Source organism: Ascaphus truei, chromosome 2, assembly GCF_040206685.1.
Source record: "Ascaphus truei isolate aAscTru1 chromosome 2, aAscTru1.hap1, whole genome shotgun sequence".
Taxonomy (NCBI): Eukaryota; Metazoa; Chordata; class Amphibia; order Anura; family Ascaphidae; genus Ascaphus; species Ascaphus truei.
The window spans coordinates 473532467-473558622 of NC_134484.1; the positions used below are offsets into that span (position 1 = coordinate 473532467).

General features: G+C 44.1%; 1 protein-coding gene across 3 annotated transcripts in view; it reads right to left on the reverse strand.

The window, feature by feature from the left end:
- The window catches only part of LOC142488332 (uncharacterized), a 59824-nt gene that overhangs the window by 27136 nt on the left and 6532 nt on the right, over positions 1-26156 (reverse strand). For all 3 annotated transcript variants that reach the window (XM_075588710.1, XM_075588711.1, XM_075588709.1), the window contains 3 exons: positions 24969-25071; positions 21658-21771; positions 3993-4106 (listed from right to left, as the gene is read on the reverse strand). In XM_075588710.1, the coding sequence (XP_075444825.1) occupies positions 3993-4106; positions 21658-21771; positions 24969-24987 (247 nt within the window). In that variant the 5' untranslated portion in view covers positions 24988-25071. The remainder of the gene's footprint in view (positions 1-3992; positions 4107-21657; positions 21772-24968; positions 25072-26156) is intronic.

Sequence of the window (26156 nt, forward strand, 5' to 3'; positions counted from 1 at the left end):
TGGTGAAAGGCGGGGTTGCAGACCTGCCTAAGACATGCAAATGAGCATACAGTTATATTTCCATTTGCTATATGCTTTGCTGGGTTTTTGTCACTTTTTTTTACTCACCATAACTTAACTAAAAAAAAAAAAACACACACGTCATGCATGAAAACATGCCCTATTAAAAAAATCCTGTGCTTTCTTACATCCCCCGATAACCCATTAACTTTCTATAATCCTTGTGCTGTTTCTTACAGCCCGATAATGAAATTTCTATAATTCCTGTGCTGTTTCTTACAGCCCGATAACCAATGAACTTTCTATAATCCATGTGCTGTTTTTTTTACGGCTCTGGTAACCCATTATCTATCTATAATCCCTGTGCTGTTTCTTACAATTAGATAACGCCATTAACTTGTTAAAAAAAAAAAACTGTTAAACAGAAAGAACTCAAAAGAATGGGTTCAAAGCACCCCACTATTTGCACTCGTTGCCTAGATAATAATCAGATGCCCCTTAATGCCAAATGGTCTGATCCCTTGTCAGGGAGCTGTCAGCGACGAAAAAACAAAAAGTTTTATTGCATAAGTCATTAATACACTCAATAATTAAAATATATAAAATTCCCCTAGAGGAGTGATGGAGAAGATGGGATTACCTCATCTGCATTACTATATTAGCGTCAATAGTCAGTGAAGATCCCTATCTTCCCCTGCGGTTAATATAATCATGCGATATCCACTGATTAGTATCCGTGGAAAGGTGATTATGTGAAATTGCAGTTTAGGTAGTGTGAGTTGCAATTTATTATTGCCTGTTGTCAAGTTAAGTATATATCAAACTGTGATTTTCCTCACCGAGACAAAATAATTCAAGGTACGTGGTCCTATACGTGATCTAGGTACTTATACAAAGTGTCAGCAGAGTTTGAACAAGTCAGAGTCTCACTCTGTTAGAACAGCACAATCAATTTGTATCCGTTATAGCCACCAGTATGTACAGAGCAGCACAGGGTTACAGCGAACCCAAGCAATATACAAGCCCTGTGTGGCTAGTATGTACCAACAGTATCAGTAAGGTTGCAACAAGTTGTATCACACTGTTAAATTAGCATAGCCTACATAAGTATAGTAAATCTGTTCCATCCATTGATAGTATAAACAGATATAGGGCAGCACAGGATTACAGCGAACCCCAGAAGTATACTAGCCCTGTATGGCAAATGCCAATTGACCAAACTAACAATATATTACATTCAGCCTGTAAATGATTACCAAGTTGGTTCTAACTGCTAATGGTGTATAGATGCCGGAACAATACCGGATTACAACGACCCAAGCACTGATAGTAAAAGTTATACAAGCCGTGTGTTTCAATTGCATGCACCGCCGCTCCTCTGTGACGTCACTCTCGCGACGTCTAAACTGTCCAACACATGTTTCGCGCGTTCTACGCGCTTCTTCAGGGGGAGGAGTCTTCTAATCAGACCCTGACGTCGGTATTTGTAAGGAGGTCTCTATTCTAATTGGCTGGTACGGGGTGGTCCATCTTTACTCTATTCGAGTGATTACTTAACCCTGTCAGATCGGGTCTAATCTGGTGACCTGTCATTTTGCCTAAAGAGCATCTTAATACATTCTGCTTATGCATCATTCATCTCATGTACAGTGTAGGAGTGTATGTATAAATTACGTGATCTGCCCCTAGGGTCAATACGGATCTTGTCTGAATTAACCAACTGTATACCCAGATCCCCAAAATTATGTAATCCAAAAAAATAAATCACAGGGTTAAAACGGGAACATATAGCTTCAATGAGGATATATCCTGAGTGGAGGGCACTATATTGCATATTCCATATTGAGTGTCTATTCTTTCAGTATTATACCCTATGAACACTGGCATAATTGTGTACACCATAGGAATGCCGAGTACATAAATCCTTCATTAAGACCATGGGGTGACTGGGTCTGCAGTAAAAATATCCATCGGCATTCCCGCTGAAGTAGTATTTTATCCCAATCACCGCTTCGTTGTATGTGTTCAATGGCTGTAAAACTCATAACATGTTGGTTCCCTTGGTGATGCTCAATAATGTGTCTGGCTAGAGGTGTGTCAACTGAATTTCTGACATTACCTACGTGTTCTAATACACGTGTTTTAAAAGGTCGGTGTGTTTTTCCTACATATCTCTTGCCGCATACACAGGTCATTAGGTATATAACTCCACATGTCTGGCAGCTGATGAACTCATTTATTTGGAAAGTTTTTGTGTGTTGTTCGTGAAGGATTTTGTGGCCCGCATAAATGGGCAAGCTTTGCATCTCATGCATTTAAAATAACCTTTTGGTTTCTCTCCCAACCAGGTTTTATTTGGCCGTGCCTGGAAATGGCTGCGTACCAGTCCTTGATGTTTCCACTCCGTCTACAACACATACTTGGCGCATCAGTAAGAATTTTCCGCAGATCAGAGTCCTCCAGCAAGATATGCCAATGTTGCTGCAGGATTTGTCTGAGCTCTTGCCATTGACTACTGAACTTGCCAATAAATCTGATTGTATCATCTGTTGTCATCTCTTTTTTATTTGCAAGTAATTCAGTTCTTACCGATGTTAGTGCTCTATATTAGGCTTTTTTAATGATTTTATTTGAGTAGCCTCTTTCACTAAACCTGAGTGTCATGTCTTTTGACTGTTATTTAAAATCAGATACGGAGGAACAATTCCGCCTTAAGCGTAAAAATTGTCCTATCGGTATATTATCCATAGTGTGCCTTGGGTGGTGACTTGTTGCCATTAGGAGTGTATTGGTAGAGGTCGGCTTCCTATAGATGCTTGTTTCCAAAGTGCCAGTGTTGGTCTTAAATATGGTAATATCCAAAAAGTCTAATTGGGTTTTACGAATTTGGAATGTTCGTTTCAGGTTTTGTTGGTTTTCATTCAGACATTTGATAAATTCTTTTAACAATTCCTCTGTCCTGTTCCATATTAGCAAGATGTCATCTATATACCTGACACACAACTCCACATGTATTGTGAACCTTTCATTGTCTTCTACAAAGACAAATCATCTCCTCCCACCATCCCAGGTACAGGTTGGAATATGTGGGGGCACAAGTCGTCCCCATCGCTGTGCCCTGTACCTGGTGGTATATTTGGTGAGCAGTTTTATTTAACCTTCTTTGTTTAAAAAAAATAATATTAACAATTAATGAAAAATACATCAGAAATTTCTCTCCATAAATTATCATTGATATTCCCAACGGGCTGGCAGTAAACCCTGGTACTATCAGGTTGCCAGTAATTGGTATGGGGTTTTATAAACCTCAGAAATCACATTTTCAATAGTTGACTTGTCCATATTCTCACACAAGCACAACTCAACTCTTTATAAAGTCATTAGAACAGTATCCAGGCAGAATAGGTTATTTGGACGTGGCCCAAGGATAGGATTATAGTATGCATGGTGGTGCTTGCATGCGCGCGTCAAGATCAACTTCCTGATTCCCAATGAGTGCGCCCCTAGTGCGCGTGCACGGACGCACTAAGGAGAGTGCTGGCGCACTACGGAGAGCGCTGGCACGACCGCGTTTTCAAAAGACAAACTTTCCTGTCTTTTCAAACGATGGCCGTTTAACGTCCACGTAACTTGAGCGCTTCAGCCAATGAGGGCGAACCAGTTTTGTGACGCGTATGCCACGCTTCCTCAATCACCTGCAGCCAAGTTCACAGATCGCTGGGGATGCAGGACTGTGCGAGTTTTCCCAAATGCGCTACATCCCATCCATTGATGGTCAGAGACCCATAACCGTGCATTTCCAACCTTTATAATTATTTGAGAGAGAGCCATATTGCTCCTCTACCTCTGCTGCATGTGGCTTGTTCTAGAACACCCAGCATATCTAAAGACTTCTAATGAGAGGTAATTAACCCTGAATATTCACGAAAGGTGACCAAACTACCTGGTACTAGATAACCTTAATCTACATAAAAGTATGAGGAGGTACTCACCATCAACCGGAAATGTAACCATTTCACTCTTCATTGTGGTTAGATGATCCTCAGTGTTCAGCTCTTCTTTCTCTGACTTAATCTCTAACCTCTCCGGTACAATCACTGGGAAACCTGGCAATGAGAAAAGGAAAATCCATCATGTAAAGAAGCGGAGAGTGGAACCTCTTCCTGTGATATCACTACATAGAAATACTTTATACCGATTCCTGAGGGGAGAAGTCACTGATTGTACCCAATTATTAACCCTGTACCCAATTATTAACCCTGAGTGATGAAAGTTATCACCGAGTGCTGAACACATGTTGAAGTTTTTGTTGCTCCCAATGTTGAAACCTCAATAATAATCATGGACGGCCCTCTGCGGATTCAAACATAGCATGTTAGAGAGAGGTCCTCCTAAGCCTGGCCATACTGCCCCCTTCTACATTATTGTTGGCAGGACTATCATAGACCCAGTATCACAAGCAAGCTGCAACTCTTCTAAAGTAAAGTTTTTACTTTTCTACCTTCCTGAAGATGATATACGAATTCCAAATTGTCCAATTGTCAGATCCCGTGAGATCTTTTGCTAGCTAAGACCACGGTGTTATAGTGATGACTACTTTATACTGCATACGGGGCAAGGACCCTACAGACCACCTACAGATGCAGCGGCCATTATTTTAACAAATCATAGCGCCGTTTTCTTGTGCGCTGCTATACTCCACGCGGCATTAACGCAGCCAATCACCCCAGGCACATGTGTTTATCGCGGTTGCTTTGTTTGAATTTCATGGATTGTGGGCAATTAAATGCAATAACATGAATGAATTGTAATGTGTACAGTACTGTGCTCCTGTGTCAATTTCAGGTGTTTAAAAGCCAGAACACTAAAATGCCATTTTATGCACTCACGTCTTAACGCGGTACGGTTGGAAGAGATCGCGCACCATCACATGGGAATTCTGAGGTATACACCGTGTGATTTGTTCGAATAATGGCCGCTGCATCTGTATGACCCCAAGTTCCAGTTAGAGGCAAGTAAGCAGTCTCCCTCTGAGGACGCGGGAAGGTGAGTATATGAACTCCATATGTGGCCTCAGATATATCTGCTGTTGATAGTATTTATCCGGTCTACAACCAATGCACATATAACCTACCCAGCCTAGAAATATTTCAAAGCAAGTATAAACCAACCTCACACTGATGATACCCATCAAGGTTGAAACATGTCTGTGAGTGGTTTGTACTTGCTTTGCTAGTCCCATGCTGCGCTTAAAAGCTGTGTGAACGGCAATACATCTGCTAAAATGGGCTTCATGTGAATGGATATTCCAGGCAAAAAGGTGACACGTGTGCTCATTTGCATTTCATTTCCCAGAATCCCTTGCTGCAGTGGGAGCACTGTATGCTAGGTAATAATGGTTGAAAGGCAGGGTTGCAGATCTGTCTGAGACATGTGAGTGTGCTCACAAGTTATATTCTTTATTGGCTATATGTGTAAGGAATCCGCTCCGCGGTTTACTGGTTGCTTTACCTTGCAGACTTGTGCAGTCCTGGAGCACCTCTCCTGATGTTTGCTGCAGCCTGGATTCACTCACCAAAGCAATACACACTCCCTCTGGTATCTATTGCACCTGTGCAGCCTTTCATTGCAAACTATACTTGCATTCACTCATTAGGGGCAGTACCTTCACACCCCCGCCGGGGATTGGCCCGCTGGCCTTTAAGTATTGCTTGCCCATAATGCTCCTTGCCGAGCATAGTCCTAACTGGATGTCATCTGTTTTGCCACAAGCTCTCGCTTGTTCCCCTTTGCTGATACCAGGTCACGCCCTGCGTCCTTCAGCTTCCTTCAAGCCGCTTGTTCTCCCATGCTGATTCCAGGTTACGTCCTGCATCCTTCAGCTCCCTTCAAGCCGCTTGTTTCCTTGTGCTGATCGAAGGTATTCCCTGCGTCCTTCAGCTTCTGTTCCCCTGTGCTGAAGCAGAGGTTTCGTCCCTGCGTCCTTCAGCCTCCTGGATTCCTGCACTAAAGTAGAGGTTCGTCCCTGCGTTCTGCAGTCTCCTGGATTCCTGCACTGTAGCGGAGGTTTCCCTGTATCTACAGCTTCCTGGTTCCTGGGGCCTACTCTTTCCCTAATATAGAGAGGCCGTGTCCTGGTTCCTGCGCTGAAACAGTGGATTCCCTTGCCCGCTCAGGACTTTTGCGTTGTAGCACTGGTGCACCCGTACAGCAAGACGGTGTGCCATTCTGGTCTGCCTACCATCTCCTGTGACCAGCACCATGGGCCATGGTCGTCGCTCGCGCAAAGGCCAACCCCGCGCTCCTAAGCTGAAGCGGGTCTCTCCTATCTCCTTGTTGCCAAACTCCTGCATGGACAATGTTTATCCTGACGTCTCCTGTTCTGACCCTGGCTTGTACAACGACGACGCTGTCTTCTCCAATCCTGATCCTGCGACATACGACTACGAACTGCGCAACCCGGATCAGCCTGCGCGGTCTCAGGTCGGTGCTTTTACAACCCCACCTCAGCCTCGCGGTCCGGTCCTGGTTTGTGGCGAGCAGAACCTTGACAGTATGCTCGGCCCTACAAACTCGGACCCCGCTGAGGTGTGGGTTGGTAAGTTTTTTCCTAAAAACCTGTCCCAGCCTGTAGACCAGTCCCAGTTTGAGGATAATTATTTGTGCGATATAATACCTCTGATGGAAGATCCGTTTATGTTGGAGGGCTTGACTCCCTTGCAAAAGAAATGCCGTAATAATCTGGTTTATAAGGCTTACTGCCTCAGAGACTTAAAACAGTATCTGGCCAGTGTTTTGGCCATTGCTAAAATTGCCTGCTCCCCTGATTCCCCTTTAACTGGGGAGGAGCTGTGTCCTGTGGAACTAGTCAACGCCTGTAGTACACTCAATGCCCTGACAAAATCCTTGGACATTCCTATAGTATTCCTGGAACCTTCCGTCATGGTGGCTCTCGCTCACGAGACGATGCATGTACTTTCCCGTGCATTGGATGATTGCTTGTTAAAACAGGATCGTCTCTTAGCCGCTCACGCCGTCGTTTGGCGGTATCCCTCGGCTACCAGTCCTGTTGCTAAACCGGGGGACGTATCTCTCTCTCCGGGAGATAACCAAACAGAACTATTACCAATATCTCCCAACGTAGTAACTGCCACAGTCCCAAGCTCTGATTGTATACCCGGGTTCCCTTACACTAATGATATGTCTACATTAACCCCTGCCGATCAGTCCTGTGAGGTCCCCTTGGAGAACACATATGTGTCACTAACTAACACTAAGGTTCTTGTATCAGAGAATAAGTCCCTTAGTTCTCCTATTTCTAGCTTTGAATCCCTCTCTCTAGGTCTTGAGGGTTTTCCAGCTTTAACCTCTGCTAGGCAGTCCTGTGTACTTTCCCCGTCAGAGAAAGAATCCCTAAGTTCTGTTCCCAGGGTCATTTCTGTATTAACCCCTGAGGGGCAGCTCTCTGAGTCTCCTTTGATAATTCCCTGTTCTCTGCCAGCCACGGGCACGCCCCTAGCTCCAGAGGAGAGATCCCTTGTCTCTCCTAATACAGAGAAAAAATTACCTATGTATTACTCTCAGGCAATGTCTGCATTAACCCCTGTAAATTCTTGCTGCCTCCAAGTTAATGCTTTCGTTGTAGCCTCAGAGAATGAGTCCACAAGTCAGACAGCAGAGGTTGCATTGAGGGATTCCCATAACCGTACGGAGTCTCTAGATATTCTTTGCTATAAATCCCCTGCTTCAGCTCAAGTTTCCGCAGTTTCGTCTCCGGAGACTTCGGCTAAAGTTCTGGTTCCTGTTAAATGTATTCAGGAGTCAGGTTTTTCCCTAAGCTTAGTCACAGAGTTCCTTCTCCCGGGTATTTCACTGAACCAGCCTGTCGCCCACATAGCGGTGATCCCTGCTTCAGCGCATAGTTCCCACATTATGGAGTCTGCAGTAAGTTCTGGTTTCCCAGACATCCCTTACCAAATACCTACTTCAGAGACCAGTACAGTTATGATTAACCCCCGTGTACTGTCTGAGTTCTCCTCCTCTTTAAGCTTAGGGTTAAAGGCATACTGTAGTCTGTATGTCTCTCCTGGGGTTCATATTATGTTCCCAGGAATGTTTGCTGACGCACGGTTTTCTCCCAAAAGTGACGCTTTTCCATATAGATTAGTAAAAAGCTTGCACACTCTTTCTCTTTTCGCTGAATTGTGTCTTTCTAGTTTTGAGACTCTGAGAGGTAATGATTCCCCTTCTGATTCTGAAGCTCTTTCTACAAGGAGTATCCTGTCTGGGGGTCCCCCTGATTTCTCTCTCCAGGCTAATTCTCCAGGGATCAGCATATCTGTGGTCACTCCCTTAGTACTGTCTGAGGTCACCATGCATATATTACAAGTCCTGGGGTTTAACTCTGAGCTGTTTAGCTGTCCTGCCTTTGCTGAAACCCAGTCCCTCAGTACTGTGTCTAAATATGCCCCAGCAAACACGGGGTTACTCTGGGAAGAAATTAAAGCTCCTGTCTTAAAGGGTATTTTTTCTCACATGTCCAGCAAATTTAGAATCTCAGTAAGTGTTTCTATGTCACTTATCAATACATCTGATTTTTTCTCTAATCAAACCCAGATACCCTCACTATCGGTTAGGAGTCCTGTGATCAGAGATTTTGCACTAGAAAACACACCAATTCATGTTTTTGTCAGGTTAGGTACCCCTGTGGTTAGGGCCATTGCAGTTTTAGAGAAGACTCTTTGTACTCCTAAGGTGCATGTCATTAAGAGTTTTCATAGTTCATACTTGCTGCTTGTTGATTCTCAGGGCCCTGTCATTGAGGTACAGACTTCAGATTCTGATGTTAGCTTCCCTCCCACCACTACCCTGGCTCTGCCTTTTTCTCAAGCTACTGATTTGAAGATCCCAAGGACTATTCCTGATTCACTGACAATATATTCTCCCAATGAAGATTTCCCAGTATTAGAGAGCTCTACTGTTGTTCGCTTCTCTGCTCCTGCTAAACCATGGTTTTGTCCCTCGGAATTTTCGGTTGCCCCTGTTATTTCCTCTCAGTTGGAAATACTCTGTACGTATCCCAAGATTTCGGTCCCTATGCCAGGTTTACTGCTTGCCTTGTCACCTTCCATACCAATACCGGGAGATGCTTCTAACCAGCCTATACCTTTACTAACTATTACTTGGGAGCCTTCTAGAGGAAAAATTCCTCGCAAATTCCAACATGCAGTGGTCAGCCAAGACTTTTTCTGTTACAAAGTTTCTCCTGGTGTATTCGATCAACTATCAGGGCCGCTGATTCTAGATTCAGGTTTCTTTATTAAGGACTGGGCTTTCAGTGGGGGTTCTTCTACCGTTTTTGCTCTGGAACTCTCTGGTTCTTCACAGCCCTGGATTTCCAAGACATTTTGCAAGGCAAGCCATGTACCAAGGATGTTTCTTCCATCAATCTCATATCCTAGAACTGTACTCACCAAGGAACTGCTCGTTTACGGATCCCCTTTCCACCTAAAGAACTTTAGGAACAACTCGATGTCTCCGAGACCCATGGATGGCCCTGTCTGGCCGCAGTTTTCACCATGGGGTGGGGGTACACTAAGGAGTAACCACGAGTCTCTGGACCACGACTCTACCCCCAATCCTAGACGGTTCAGCAACAATTCCCGGTCCCCCAACTCTAGGTGTGCTCATGTTCGCCCGGAGGTCTCGCGTAAAGGGGGGGGTACTGTAAGGAATCCGCTCCGCGGTTTACTGGTTGCTTTACCTTGCAGACTTGTGCAGTCCTGGAGCACCTCTCCTGATGTTTGCTGCAGCCTGGATTCACTCACCAAAGCAATACACACTCCCTCTGGTATCTATTGCACCTGTGCAGCCTTTCATTGCAAACTATACTTGCATTCACTCATTAGGGGCAGTACCTTCACACCCCCGCCGGGGATTGGCCCGCTGGCCTTTAAGTATTGCTTGCCCATAATGCTCCTTGCCGAGCATAGTCCTAACTGGATGTCATCTGTTTTGCCACAAGCTCTCGCTTGTTCCCCTTTGCTGATACCAGGTCACGCCCTGCGTCCTTCAGCTTCCTTCAAGCCGCTTGTTCTCCCATGCTGATTCCAGGTTACGTCCTGCATCCTTCAGCTCCCTTCAAGCCGCTTGTTTCCTTGTGCTGATCGAAGGTATTCCCTGCGTCCTTCAGCTTCTGTTCCCCTGTGCTGAAGCAGAGGTTTCGTCCCTGCGTCCTTCAGCCTCCTGGATTCCTGCACTAAAGTAGAGGTTCGTCCCTGCGTTCTGCAGTCTCCTGGATTCCTGCACTGTAGCGGAGGTTTCCCTGTATCTACAGCTTCCTGGTTCCTGGGGCCTACTCTTTCCCTAATATAGAGAGGCCGTGTCCTGGTTCCTGCGCTGAAACAGTGGATTCCCTTGCCCGCTCAGGACTTTTGCGTTGTAGCACTGGTGCACCCGTACAGCAAGACGGTGTGCCATTCTGGTCTGCCTACCATCTCCTGTGACCAGCACCATGGGCCATGGTCGTCGCTCGCGCAAAGGCCAACCCCGCGCTCCTAAGCTGAAGCGGGTCTCTCCTATCTCCTTGTTGCCAAACTCCTGCATGGACAATGTTTATCCTGACGTCTCCTGTTCTGACCCTGGCTTGTACAACGACGACGCTGTCTTCTCCAATCCTGATCCTGCGACATACGACTACGAACTGCGCAACCCGGATCAGCCTGCGCGGTCTCAGGTCGGTGCTTTTACAACCCCACCTCAGCCTCGCGGTCCGGTCCTGGTTTGTGGCGAGCAGAACCTTGACAATATGCTAACGGTGAAGGTTTTTTGTTGCCTTTTTCACCACCATAACTTTAAAAAAAAATAATTATATATGCGACTAGACTTTATCACAAGGATACAGACAGGAACACGCTCTTGTATGCCACCAGCCATCACCCGACACCGCTCAAGAAGGGACTAGATTTTTCTCAACTGCTTAGAGAGTTAAGAGAATTATTTCGACCCCTGAAGTAGAACTTGCACTCATGGATATGGCACAACGTTTTCGCGACAGGGGCTATGGCTCTAAAGATATAGACGATGCCCTTGAGAAAGTAACACGAATTGACAGAGAGGCATTGTTAAAACCACATGCCAATAAACCTACACAGGAACGTTGCCATTTCGTTAGTACCTTTTCTACTGCATCCAGTCACATTAAACGCAGCATCCATAAAAACTGTCATATTTTGTCTAATGACAGCCGAATTGGAACAATCTGCAAAGATCCTCCCTTACTCTGCTATAGACGCGGTCGTAATTTGGGGGATATGCTGACGCAAATGGATCCAGTTGACAAATATGAACTCGCCAAGTCTTGGCTCAGTAGAAAGCCTGGGTCATATCGATGCCATGGATGCACCAATTGCGGTTTTATGCAGACGGGTTCCAGTTACTCACATCCTCAAAGTGGGGCTCAAATCAGGATCAAACATTTCCTTAACTGTGAATCGCGTTTTGTTGTATACATGATAAAATGCCCATGCGGTCTCCACTATGTGGGAAAAAACTCACGTATGTTAAAAGAGAGGATCGCGATTCATCGTTCTACTATTAGAAAGGCACTGAACAGCACTGATGACAACACTGAGCTTAAGTATCTACCTGTTGCTAGACATTTTAAACAAATGAGGCATTCCCTGGCTACTATGCGCTGTATGCCTATCCTTCCAGTACAGCCCCCGCCACAAGGTGGAGATAGGAACAGGATACTTCTGCAACAAGAAGCAAGATTGATTTATGAACTCAGGACTATGTCACCACTCGGACTAAATGAGGACTTGAAGCTGGGTTGCTTTCTGTGATATTTTATTTTTTGTAACATTCTTCATTGCATTGTCAAATTTCTTCAATGTTCCCTTCCCCTGTATGTTTTATTTTGTTCACGAATTTGCACTTTGGTGTCTTTATCACTTGGTGTCCTAGGTCAGGCTTCCTCTAGCGTCTCTTTATGTTGATACGCACTGGGATATTTCTATGTGTTTATTACTGGGGTGTTGGGATGCCTATAATGTGTGGTATCTCCTTAATCTATTTTGCTGACACATACAGAACAGATCTTTAATTTCAGCATCTGTTCAGCGTTCGTCGCTATTGGTATGTAGGTTAGCACATCTGAGATATGGGACACATACACATGTCCGGTCACAGTGCGGTAGCTGATGCGTGCCATGTACGGGTCATTTGCGTTGTCAGGTGATGCGCCAATAGGGGCACTGCTGTTATATACCTTACTATCTATTGTATGTATTTGGCACTGTGACCGGACAGTTTGCGTGCGCATACCTTCCCTTATTGTCATGGACGCCGTCGGGTTGCCAGTAGCCATACTCAGAAGCGCATGCGCAGCTCCCCACAGAGGGAGGATTCGAGCATGGGCTTCAGTACGCCGGCTGAAATCATCACGCATGCGACACGGTGCTCTAGTTGATGCGCGCTCCCTATGGATTGCTATGCACGCGATCGGGTTGTCCAGTGACGTGTCAGCATAGACGCTTGGGTAATATACGCATCTTGTGTTTACCTTTGTCAGCAGGTCTAAGATGCTGTGACTCTATTGGTGCTGGTTAGCATCATTGCTTCCTATTGGTTTTAGTATGAAGTGGGCTGTACCTAGGACTGCAATTTGGGTTTTCAATATTGGTTTCAGGTGATTTTATACATGGTGTTAGGGGTATATATGGGTGCCTGGATCAGTCACTTGTGCACTGCCCTGAGGAAGGTCCCTCTATGAGGACCGAAACGTTGGCGGCCCTGTGTTCACAATACACATTTTTTTGGATTACCATTGCGGCGTGCTGTCTTCTGTCATCAGGATTTCCCTGGTTATCACATACATATATATATATACACACACACACACACACACACACACACATATATATATATACACACACACACACACATATATATATATATATACACACACACACACACATATATATATATATACACACACACACACACACACATATATATATATATACATACATACACACACACACACACACACACACACACATATATATATATATATATATATATATATATATATATATATATATATATATACATATATACACACACACATATACATATACACACACACACGGAAATATACTGTATGCTAATTTGCATGTCTTAGGCAGGTCTGCAACCCCGCCTTTCACCATCACCCAGCACACAGCACTTCCACTGCAGCAAGGGATTCTGGGAAATGACATGCAAATGAGCACACAAGTATAACTAAGTATACACACACACACTACTATTGTGCTACGCGTCTTTTTCCCTGAGCACAGGACAGTCCTTGGTTACCCATTCTGAAAATGAACCTGCTACTTACCCCAATTCTGCCATTTATTGTGGCCTCAAGCCTTTCTTTATCTACTGAATGTTGGTGAAGCGAGCTGAAAACCAGTACACCCAGCACCACTCAGTCTAATGGCAAATATCACAACTTTACAGCCTGCAAACAATTATTAACAGGTATATTTATACTGTTAATCTCTTTAGCAGGGCATATTGAATTCAACCCAGGCCCCCCTTTTCACCTCAGTCCCAAACCCTTGATAATGGCCCTTTCAATTGACAAAAGGACTCTGTGCACCCATATAAATATTCAAAGCCTGCTGCCCAAACTGGATGAACTAAGGGCATGGTGCCTCGTACATAAGCTTAAAGCCATAATTCTCACCAAGACATGCCAAACTCTTAAAACCCTCGATGTTTCCATTCAGGGATACTCCATTTTTAAGAAAGCTAGTTCAAAGAAAGGAGGAGGGGTGTTATTTTATATTGAAGATTACTTACAATTTACACTTGTAAATTGCCCCTCAAGCCCATCTTTTGAAAGGCTAGTTTGTAAAATGTGTCCCCCCTTTGTATAATGTGTCCATTATTATTGCTGGTATCTACCGCCACCTTAAATCCCAACTACAATCCCTGACTGATATCCCATTCAGAGAAGAAATTGTGCCAAGAAAGAGGGATAAGTGAGCTGTTAGTTCTTGGGGATTTGAACCTCAATTGGCTTGACGCTAAAAACAACAAAATCTGGGCACAATTCCAGTCACTTAAATTTAATCCAACTAATTTCCCAACCCACACGGACAAACCTAAAATCTGGCTACCATTCTTGAAAGATTGTATACTATCCTCTTGCCCAAACAGAATCCAATACTCTGGTATCTCCTACCTGACAGTGTAAGTGGCCATGCAATAGCTTATTGTGTAAGGAAAAATCAAACAACTCGTCAAGCCCTAAAGTTCTACTCGCTCGAAAATGTACAAACTTTAACCCACAATTTCTGGCTGACCATATCAACTACCCTTGGTACCGAAACAACCTAATACCTGACCCTGATCCTGCACTTGATTATTTCCAGAGTACTTAAAACTCTGTGATACCCCTTCTCTGCAGAATAAGAGTACGGGGGATCCACCTTCCATGGGTAACAACCAACCTTATTGTACTTTACCATTTTATGGCTGCCTTGTGGAAATGTTACAAGGTTAGGCTAGGTCCCCTGTGGCCACGGCGTGCGCGCCACACACACGGTACATTCTTCTATGGGTCATGCCCCAGTCGGCGTGTGTGCAAGATTTTGGTCTTTTGGCGTGGCGGCCGAGCATTGGCTATGTCACAGCAGTGATTCAGCCACTGAAGGTGAACCAGCCGCATGACGTCATGGCCACGCACCTGCTACGCCCCCTCGTCGGATCTCCTGCTCATCACTGGAAGCACAACCGCAGACCACAGGTCGCGGCTGAAACTGTTGCATGTGTTGCCAGACGCTTCGACGCTCGCGTGCACGCAGTGACTGGGGACGTAGCCTTACAAAGTAACTGGCACTACCAAAGATTTGAATAACTACCAATGCCTGCGGACAAGATGCACAAGCCAAACAAGACCCTCAAAAGCCCAATAATCTGGATCAATATACATCAAACTCAGCAAAATTCTAGTCAACAATATATTCCAGCCATCAACAACCATCCCATATCAAAATGTATGATACTACACGGATATCACACTGACATTGAAAACACATTCCATTAATACTTTGTGAGCTGTGCTACTTCCCCATTATCAAAAGCGCAACCCTAACTACAAATCATGAAGCTCAAACTGGCCCCCTGCACCCCTATAGCTCCACACACTACCAACAGTGCTTTCAATTTTCAATTTGTCCCAGAATCCGAAGAGGAGCTCACAAAAGGTGCTCTTAACATTAAAACTAACCAGCCAATGTGTACCTTACCTACTGCAATTAATGTTCCTACAACTTGGTGCCCCAGTCATTGCTAAACCGCTTGTCTCCCTAATCAACTATTTTTCTTCAGGCCATATCCCACAGATTTGGAAAACGGTTGTCCCAGTCTACAAAAGTGGGGACAAAAACAGTGTCCAATCTCTCTTCTCCCGATACTATCCAAAGTCATATAAAAATGTATCCATTCCCAATTACGTGATTACTATACTAAGACAAATTTCCTTAACCAACTCCAATCTGGCTTTCGCCCAAACCCTCCACTGTAAGTACCCTCTTAAAAGTTTGCAATGAGTTTGGGAGTTCTCTCTCTCTGTTCCTTTGTTGTCCACCGGATGTGCTGCTGTTTGTCTGCTCTGGGGTTTCCGCTGTCTGTCTCCTCTTTGGTGCTCTTATCTTCTGTCTCTGTCTGCCTTATAGTTTCCTGTTTCCTGCTCCGCTTTGCCTTTGCTTTGTGATCCTGACTCCTTCTGCCCTGATCTGTTCCGTATTGAGTCCCGATTACTTATTAAAGGTCCTTGCCTATGTACTGGCTTGTTCCCTGTCTATTTCCTGCTTTTGAGTCCCAATCCTATTCCTGCCGCTTGCCACCGACTTCATCCTGTGACCCCGATGATTCTTGTCTGCCACCTGCCCTGGACCCCTGCCTGCAACGATCCGTCGATCCTTGCCTAATGTGAGGATCGGGCACAGACTCCGCCCCTGTCAAGCTTCAGTCGCCTGATTGGGTCTAGCTTCTCTCCTGCCTGCAGGAGTAATCCTGCATCCGATTCGTCACTCCTGCTATTTAGGCTCAGCCTCTTCCACCAGGAAGTTGGCTGACCATAATCTTGTCGTGACGTTGTGCTGGTCGCAAGCACTCTGCATTGCCTTGCCTTATCCTGTTTTTGACACCGCTGATTTCTCCAATCCTCGACCACGGCTAGTGACCCCTACGATCCAAACCTCTCCTATCCCTGACCTCAGTTAGTGACCCATACAATCCGCACCTCTCCGTCCCTGAACCGGCTACATGACTACGAACCTGCACACCGGACGCGGCTTCAGGTCGGTCTGTCAATATCCCCACCTTGGCCCTCTGGTCCCATCCTGTTTGCGGCGAGCACCCGTTACACCTTGGGGCTTACGCAACCCCCTTTGACAACTGAGCACACAAGCGCTTTTGGAAGTTTTAATATTAGTTTTGTGTTTTCTTTGAAACAAAAAAATGTATTTATTTTTGTATTAGTAGAGTAGTGTATCATTAGGACTCTCTCTCAGAGGTCCTACCCGTTCCTGGAGCCTCCTGTGTGATATTTAAACTCTTCCTATCCTCCAATATCTGGGAAGTCTCTCATCCTGCATCTCACTATGCCCTCCCTATTGCTTTTTCTGTTTACTGTTTCTCACTCCTTTGTAAACATTTCTGTTCTCTCCTACTTCCCCACTCCCCACCTATCCACATTTCTTCACCTCTCCTCCTCTCCACCTATTGCTGTGCCCATACACTGCACCATTATTTATACACCTCTCTCCCAACAACTTCTTTACCCCTCAATAAGAAGCACCCCCACAAATCCTCTATTCACACCCTCTATCCTTCTTGCTGCTGGGGATATCTCTACTAATCCGGAACCTACCCATATACACCTGTTCTCAACCACGCCTCCCTGCCACCTCTTCCCCTGCTAATGGTGTTAACCTTCTGATTTAATACTGACCAACCTTAAAACTTGCATCACAATTCAAGCATTCCAATAGCCTGGCCATTTTCCCACACCCATTCCTATCAACCGTTGTGGCCAAGCACTGCCATCTACAGCACTTATTTCCTCACCTGCTGTCTCTGTAAGTCTCCCAACATACAGTACCACTTAGATTGTAAGCTCATCGGGGCAGGGATTTCCTTTCCTATTATCAGATTGTGGTGCGTTTATTGTAGTATAATTCCCTGTATTGTATTCTTTGTGAGGTGCTGAGTACACCTTTGGCACTATATAAATAAAGATATACATACATACATACATACATACATACATACATACATACAATGAGATGCAGTGGGGAAAGGAACTGGGAAAACTAACTGGTACAATATGCCTAGATTTTGCAAAGGCTTTTGATACTGATCATCATGTTATCTTGTTAAAGAAGCTTCAGTGCTCCGGAATAGGGGAACATGCTTTAAATTAGTTTCACTCATACCCATCGGTAGATTCCAATGTATAGTTGCTCGGGCTCCAACTCCAATCCTTTGGATACCACTTGAGGGGTTCCACAATACTCTGTTCTGGGGGCACCTAAATGTTTCAGTCTTCATTAATGATCCATCTACAATTTGTAAGGCAGCTGCAAAGCACATGTATGCAGATGGCAAAATCTTATATGTACACAGCCCTAACCGCACTGACCTTCGACACGTGATTCAATCTCATTTTTCAAGACTTAAATACTAGACTTCCTAAATGGAAGTCCTAGGATGGAGAGGGAGGGAAATGAAACAGATTACTAACTAAATAGAATAGATGAGGAAATAGAATGGGGGCAAGTGCGAGTTTGACAAGCAGCGAGACACCCATAGTAAATACAGACAATACTAGAAAACTTCTAAAGACGAAACCAAGTGGGCGCAGAAAGGAAGGTGCAGATAAGATAATAGTACAGGCTGAAAAATAACTTAAATGTATGCTTGCTAATGCAAGAAGCCAGACAGATAAAATGGGGGAGCTTGAATTAATAGCGGCAAGGGAGCAGTATTATATCATAGGCATTACTGAAACATGGTGGGATGAAATTAGCAGTGTAGGTAAAAATATAAAGAAAATATTTGTAGGGAAATGCTATAAACCACCAAATATCTGTGAGATTGAGGAAGCTAAAATACATTTGCAAATGGAGAAGGCATCAAAACTGGGTCATATTTGCATAATGGGGGATTTTAATTATCCAGACTTAGACTGGGGCAATGAGATTAGCATTACAACAAAAGGAAACAGGGTTTTGGGGGTGGTTAAAGAAAATTACATGACCCAAATTATTGAGGAACCAATCAGGAGAGGGGCAATACTGGATTTCGTAATAATCAAACAATGTAAAAGTAATAGCAAATATTCAAGTCCTGGAACATGTGGGTAACAGTGATCATAACATGGTCTCATTTTAAATAAATTATCACAAAATAGATTACTTGGGTTCAACAAAGACCTTCAACTTTAGAAAACCAGATTTTAATAAACTGAGGACTAATCTACAAGGAATAAATTGGGATGATGTTTTTGCAGGGAAAAATGTAGAAGATAAATGGGCAGTCTTTCAAACATTGTTAGAAAAGCACACTTATCAGTGTATACCCTTGGGTAAAAGTATAAAATAAATCAGTCAAAACCAATGTGGCTAAAGAAACAGGTAGGGGAGGAAATGGACAAGAAGAGGAAGGCGTTTAGATTCTTTAAGTCAGAAGGGACGGAAGCATCGTATCAGAATTATAAGGAATGTAACAAAAATTGCAAAAGGGCAATCAAATTAGCAAAAATGGATAATGAAAAAAGGATTGCAATAGAAAGTAAGGTCAACCCTAAAAAGCTCTTCAAGTACCTTAATAACAAAAAAATGAGAAAAGACAATATAGGACCCTTTCAGTGTGAGATGGGTAGGCAGATTATTGGAGATAAGGGAAAAGCTGAGGTATTAAACAAATTCTTTGCCTCTGTTTACCAAGGAAGAATCAAATTCAATAGTAGTGCCGCAGGACAATTGGTTAACTGAGGAAGAAGTTCATAAGCGACTTGAAAAAATTAAATTAAATAAGGCACCTGGCCCCGATGGCATACATCCAAGAGTTAAGCTCAGTAATAGCAAAACCATTATATTTAATATTCAAGGACTCCATCTCCACAGGCTCAGTATCACAAGATTGGCGTAAAGCAGATGTGGTGCCTATATTTAAAAAGGGAGCTAGATCACAACCGGGAAATTACAGACCTGTAAGCCTGACTTCAATAGTAGGGAAACTACTTGAAGGTTTAATACTGGATAATATTCAGGAATACCTAATGGAAAACAAAATTATTAGTAATAGTCAGCATGGATTTATGAAGGATAGATCTTGCCAAACTAACCTTATTTGTTTCTTTGAGGAGGTAAGTAGGAATTTAGACCAGGGTAATGCAGTTGATGTGGTCTACTTAGATTTTGCAAAGGCTTTTGATACGGTTTCACACAAGAGGTTGGTGTACAAAATAAAGAAAATTGGACTCAGTAATAATATATGCACCTGGATTGAAAACTGGTTAAAGGACAGACCACAGGGGGTTGTCACAAATGGAACTTTTTCAGGTTGGGCTAAAGTCGTGAGTGGAGTACCTCAGGGATCGGTACTGGGACCCCTGCTTTTTAACTTGTTTATTAATGACCTTCAGGTTGGGACCGAGAGCAAAGTCTCCATCTTTGCTGATGATACTAAATTGTGTAAGGTAATAGAAGCAGAGCAGGATGTAATTTCTCTTCAGAAGGACTTGGAGAGACTGGATACGTGGGCAGGTAAATGGCAGATGAGGTTTAATACAGATAAATGTAAGGTTATGCATTTGGGATGCAAGAATAAAAAGGCGACTTACAAATTAAATGGAGATATATTGGGGGAATCCTTGATGGAGAAGGATTTAGGAGTGCTTGTAGACAGCAGGCTTAGCAATAATGCCCAATGTCATGCAGTAGCTGCAAAGGCAAACAAGATCTTATCTTGCATCAAACGGGCAATGGATGGAAGGGAAGTAAACATAATTATGCCCCTTTACAAAGCATTAGTAAGACCACACCTTGAATATGGAGTACAATTTTGGGAACCAATCCTAAGAAAAGACAGTATGGAACTAGAGAGAGTGCAGAGAAGAGCCACCAAATTAAAAAAGGGGATGCACAATCTAACTTATGAGGAGAGGCTAGCTAAATTAGATTTATTTACATTAGAAAAAAGAGGCGTCTAAGATTGAATATGTTAACTATATACAAATATATTCGGGGACAATACAAGGAGCTTTCAAAAGAACTATTCATCCCACGGGCAGTACAAAGGACTCGGGCCGTCCCTTAAGGCTGGAGGAAAGGAAATTTCACCAGCAACAAAGGAAAGGGTTCTTTACAGTAAGGGCAGTTAAAATGTGGAATTCATTACCCATGGAGACTATGATGGCAGATACAATAGATTTGTTCAAAAAAAGGTTGGACATCTTTTTAGATGGGAAAGGTATACAGGGATATACCAAATAAGTATACATGGGAAGGATGTTGATCCAGGGATTAATCAGATTGCCAATTCTTGGAGTCAGGAAGGAATTAATTTTTTCCCTTAATGGGGTTTTTTGTTTGCCTTCCTCTGGATCAATAAGCAAGTATAGATATAGGATAAAGTATCTGTTGTCTAAATTTAGCATACGTTGAACTTGATGGACGTACGTCTTTTTTCAACCTCATCTACTATGTAACTATGTAAAAAGCTACAATTGCGTGGGGCTCACTTAAGAAACTTTGGGCCAGTAAAGTCAAACGCTTAAAGACAAAAGACGGCATTTACAAAGCTGTTATTCTACCGACTTTATTATACGTTGTGAAACCTGGCCGGTAAAGGTGACACACCAACATAAACTGGACTTATTCCAAAATCGGTGCTTGCGCCGACTTACAAAAACCAAATATACGGATAGGGCGTCCAATGCGGAAATTCAACGAAAATGCGACGTTTCCGAAAATGTGTCGGCCATTATAGAACATAGACGGTGGCGGTGGTTAGGCCATACATTGCGGATGCAGACATATAGAATTCAAAAAATAACCCTAAAGGCTGAACCTGGTCCAACATGTAAACGACCGAAGGCTGGTGTTAGGCTTACAACATTGAGATACTTTAAGCGAGAAGTTGAGGATCTCGGTATGCGCCCTTTCAACCTTAGCCGAAGAACATTTAATGAAGACTGGTTATACCACCTAACAACTCTAGCCCAAGACCGCAAACAATGGAGACAAATTTCTGTGGAAGTCGCCTATACCCACCCTGGGTGAAGAGGCGAAAACAAAAAAAAAACTTTTCTGTATTTAGAGCTTTTCTCCATTGTGTGTTATATTACTATGTCACCTGTATTACTGCTGTGAAGCGCTATGTACCTGGATGGTGCATAATAAAGATATACTTACAACAATAATAATCTCTCAATATAACCTTAGACAAGTCATGTGTGTATTTTTCCCATTAGAATGTGTAGCTTGTAATTTCATCCATGTTTCATGCTGTTTTCCCTAATATTGTAGAAATTTCAGTCCATTTTTAAACAAATTTAATAAAAACAAGTGAGGGTGTCAGGGTACTTACCCCCAACAGGAAATGGATCTATTTCCCTCTTTATTGGGATCAGATTATCCCCAGTGTCTGTCTCTTCTTTCTCTGACTCAATCTCCAACCTCTCCAGCACAACCACTGGGAAACCTGGCAATGAGGAAAGGAAAATCCATCCTGTAACGCTGGAGGGAGGGAGGGCTCTTCGTCTGATATTGATATAAATATAGCACCTCTTGTAAAGAAATGTGTTACTCTCAACCTTCTGGCACAAAATGACTAAAATAGCTGAAGACATATTATATATCTTACCTGCTGGTGGTTCTATAAGAAAAAACAGGATTAGTTTAACTAATAGTTCCAGCACACCTGACTATAGGAAAAGTATGCAACAATGGGAAATGCCAAATCAAATAAGTATTTAATAAATGCACAAGTTATATACAAGGAGCAAAGTGACACCAGCACAATAGAAAAAAAGTACACTAAATAATGGGAGAAAAGAAAGGGGGGAAAAAAGGGGGGGTGTTGCAAAAATGGGGGATAAACAGGGGGGCAATGTTTTGGGGACAGGCCCGGTCCCCCTTGTCCCTAAAAGGAACAAGAGGTACTTCCCTTACCCCAATACCCCTAAAACAACAAAATAAGCCCCATATAACTAAGCCGAAAAAGATAATCTAACAAGCAAAAAATGCTAAGATGCACTGTAATGTAAACAGAACAAGAGAATAAGAGGCGAGTACAAAAATAATTCAAAATCAAACCACAGGGTATGGAATGGCAATAGTAGTCTCTAACCCTCTCCTCTCCTGCTCAAATGGGGCTGCAACAGGGGAGGAGAGAGTTAGAGACTACTATTGGGGTAAGGGAAGTACCTCTTGTTCCTTTTAGGGACAAGGGGGAACGGGCCTGAGGAAACATTGCCCCCCTGTGTATCCCCTATTTTTGTAACCACCCCTTTTTTCCCCCTTTCTTTTCTCCCATTATTTAGTGTACTTTTTTCTATTGTGTTGGTGTCACTTTGCTCCTTGTATATAACTTATATATTATTTGATTTGGCATTTCCCATTGTGGCATACTTTTCCTATACTCAGGTGTGCTGGAACAATTAGTTCTGTTGGTTATTGTATAGGAGGATATTGGGTCCTTCTTATGTTCCTTTGCACCCTGCATTCAGCATTACTACAGGCATACCCCGTTTTACATACACCCGCTTTACGTACACTCACAAGTACGTACATTTATTGTTAGTTGCACCTTACCCCTGTGTACGTACACGTGCATCGCGAGTACGGACACCAGGGGGCGGCGTGCGCACCTCAACACTCCTGCAACCTCCTTCATGCTTGTCTTCATTATGGAGCGCTCGATCTCCCTGTTCCCTCTGCCCTCCCATCTGTGTCCGTTCCCCCTCCCATCTGTGTCCGTTCCCCCTCCCATCTGTGTCCGTTCCCCCTCCCATCTGTGTCCGTTCCCCCTCCCATCTGTGTCCGTTCCCCCTCCCATCTGTGTCCGTTCCCTCTCCCATCTGTGTCCGTTCCCCCTCCCATCTGTGTCCGTTCCCCCTCCCATCTGTGTCCGTTCCCCCTGCAATCACGCTTCCTAAAGCAGCAGCTAAACCAGTGAGTCCGCCCGTGACTGTGCTTGCTCCTTCTCCCTTCTCCCCCCTCCTCCCTCCTCCCTCCTCCCTCCTCAGAGCTCTGCGAAGCTTTGCATGTGATGTGAATTACAGACTGCAGTGTGAGGGGGAGAAGATCTTCTGCTGCAGTCTTTGCTTGCTTGTGTGTGTGTGTGTGTGTGTGTGTGTGACTGAGTGTGACTGAGTGACAGTGTGTGACTGAGTGACTGTGTGTGTGACTGAGTGACTGTGTGTGTGACTGAGTGACTGTGTGTGTGACTGAGTGACTGTGTGTGTGACTGAGTAACTGAGCGTGTGACTGAGTAACTGAGCGTGTGACTGAGTAACTGAGCGTGTGACTGAGTAACTGAGCGTGTGACTGAGTAACTGAGCGTGTGACTGAGTAACTGAGCGTGTGACTGAGTGCGTGTGTGTGTGACTGAGTGCGTGTGTGTGTGACTGAGTGCGTGTGTGTGTGACTGAGTGCGTGTGTGTGTGACTGAGTGCGTGTGTGTGTGACTGAGTGCGTGTGTGTGTGACTGAGTGCGTGTGTGTGTGACTGAGTGCGTGTGTGTGACTGAGTGCGTGTGTGTGTGACTGAGTGCGTGTGTGACTGAGTGCGTGTGTGACTGAGTGCGTGTGTGACTGAGTGCGTGTGTGACTGAGTGCGTGTGTGTGTGACTGAGTGACAGTGTGTGACTGAGTGACAGTGTGTGACTGAGTGACAGTGTGTGACTGAGTGACAGTGTGTGACTGAGTGACAGTGTGTGACTGAGTGACAGTGTGTGACTGAGTGACAGTGTGTGACTGAGTGAGTGTGTGACTGAGTGACAGTGTGTGACTGAGTGACAGTGTGTGACTGAGTGACAGTGTGTGACTGAGTGACAGTGTGTGACTGAGTGACAGTGTGTGACTGAGTGACAGTGTGTGATGAGTGACTGAGTGTGTGACTGAGTGTGTGACTGAGTGACTGCGCGTGTGACTGAGTGTGTGACTGAGTGACTGAGCGTGTGACTGAGCGTGTGACTGAGTGACTGAGTGTGTGACTGAGTGACTGAGCGTGTGACTGAGTGACTGAGCGTGTGACTGAGTGACTGAGCGTGTGACTGAGTGACTGAGCGTGTGACTGTGTGTGACTGAGTGCGTGACTGACAGAGAGAGAGAGAGACTGACTGAGTGAGAGACAGAGACTGAGTGAGTGAGAGAGACTGAGTGAGAGAGAGACAGAGAGACTGAGTGAGAGAGAGAGAGAGACAGAGAGAGAGAGACAGAGAGACTGAGTGAGAGAGAGAGAGACTGAGTGAGAGAGAGAGACTGCGAGAAGGAGAGAGCTGCTATACAGTACTGACCCGCGTGCGCGCCTCTCACCTCCTTGCTTCCTCCCATTCATTTTATTTGAATAAAGCCTACTGTATTTATTATGGTTACAAATGTGTTATTTACATCAGTTATGCACGTATATGACGATTGCAGTACAGTACATGCATTGTAAAGTGGAAAAAAGGCAGTGCTTCACTTTAAGTACATTTTCACTTTACATACATGCTCCGGTCCCATTGCGTATGTTAAAGCGGGGTATGCCTGTATATTATTTTATTTGACCGTGAGTGCTGTCTATCATTTCTGTTCTTGTAGGATTAGTTTGGGTGTGTGACTCACATAACGTCAAAATAATCAGATATTCCCACCTTGCAGATTTCAAAGCCACCAAAATATCTCCCGTACTCACTTAACAAGCGTGGATCCATGCTGGTAGGGGGCAGTGCTCCTCTGGAAGTGCAGAGATACTCTAGGAGGTTCCTTGATTTATATTTTTGGGATGCCGGGTGTGCCTGTATAAATGAGAAACAGAAGAAAGGTCATGTGTATGATCGGTTTTTATTGAACAAATATACAGAATTTAGTATAACCTTTCAAACCTAAGATTTCTTAAAGCAGAAAACTGCATAGTACATATGGGCCTATATCTTTAATAAATCTGGTGCTGTTTCTCCATTCCAAAAACCTGAAAACAAGCGCAATACTCTCTCAGGTCCAGCAGTTCTGCTCCATACTGACACTGTCTCTCTTATTTATTTGATATGGTGAGAAGTGGGTAATTCAGAGGAAACAGTGCAGTAACTTCCCCTCACCTGACCCCACGTCTCACTACATTAAATAGGGGGGTTTGATCCCTCCCACCCCCATCTGCTCATTATTTTCTTTCATATCAGTCACCTTCACTCAGCTTCTTTGTACCTGGCAGTAACATCCTGCAATACCACAGAACAGTATGATATATTTATAAATGTATTTCAGCACATTTTATTTAACCAAAGAAATGCTCCTTTGGAGAAGTAAAAACCGACCTTTGCCACTTGATGTAACTTATAAGGAATCCCTGGGGAAACCCAATTTCTCTGCATATTTATAAAGAACCCATCACAACACACAACACGTAGAGGTCATGTGTCCTCTGTATGAACCTGCCGCAAGATTGTACAATCGTCCCTAATGACCTTTATCACCCAGACTGTGATCCGCACCAGGACCTCTGTATTAACCCAAACCCACCTTAGCAAACTAGACACCTTCTACAATTCAATATGCCGCTTTGTCATCCAATGTAACTACAACACAGATCACTGCGAAATGCTCAAAGAATTAGATTGGCCATCACTTGAGACTAGGCGCAAATTGCATCTCTCCTGTCTTGCCTTCAAATACCGTACTTCTTGGGCAAGCTACCCGTCTATCTGGACAAGCTCCTCACCCCTGCAACATGCAGCACTTATCTGAAATCTGACTCCAAGGGACTTTTCATGGTCCGAGTGTTCAACAAAGTATCCTCCTTCTCTTAACATGCACCTCACAACTGGAAGAACCTACCCGAGACTCTCACAGCCGACACCAGTCTAAGTTCCTTCAAAACTAAAGC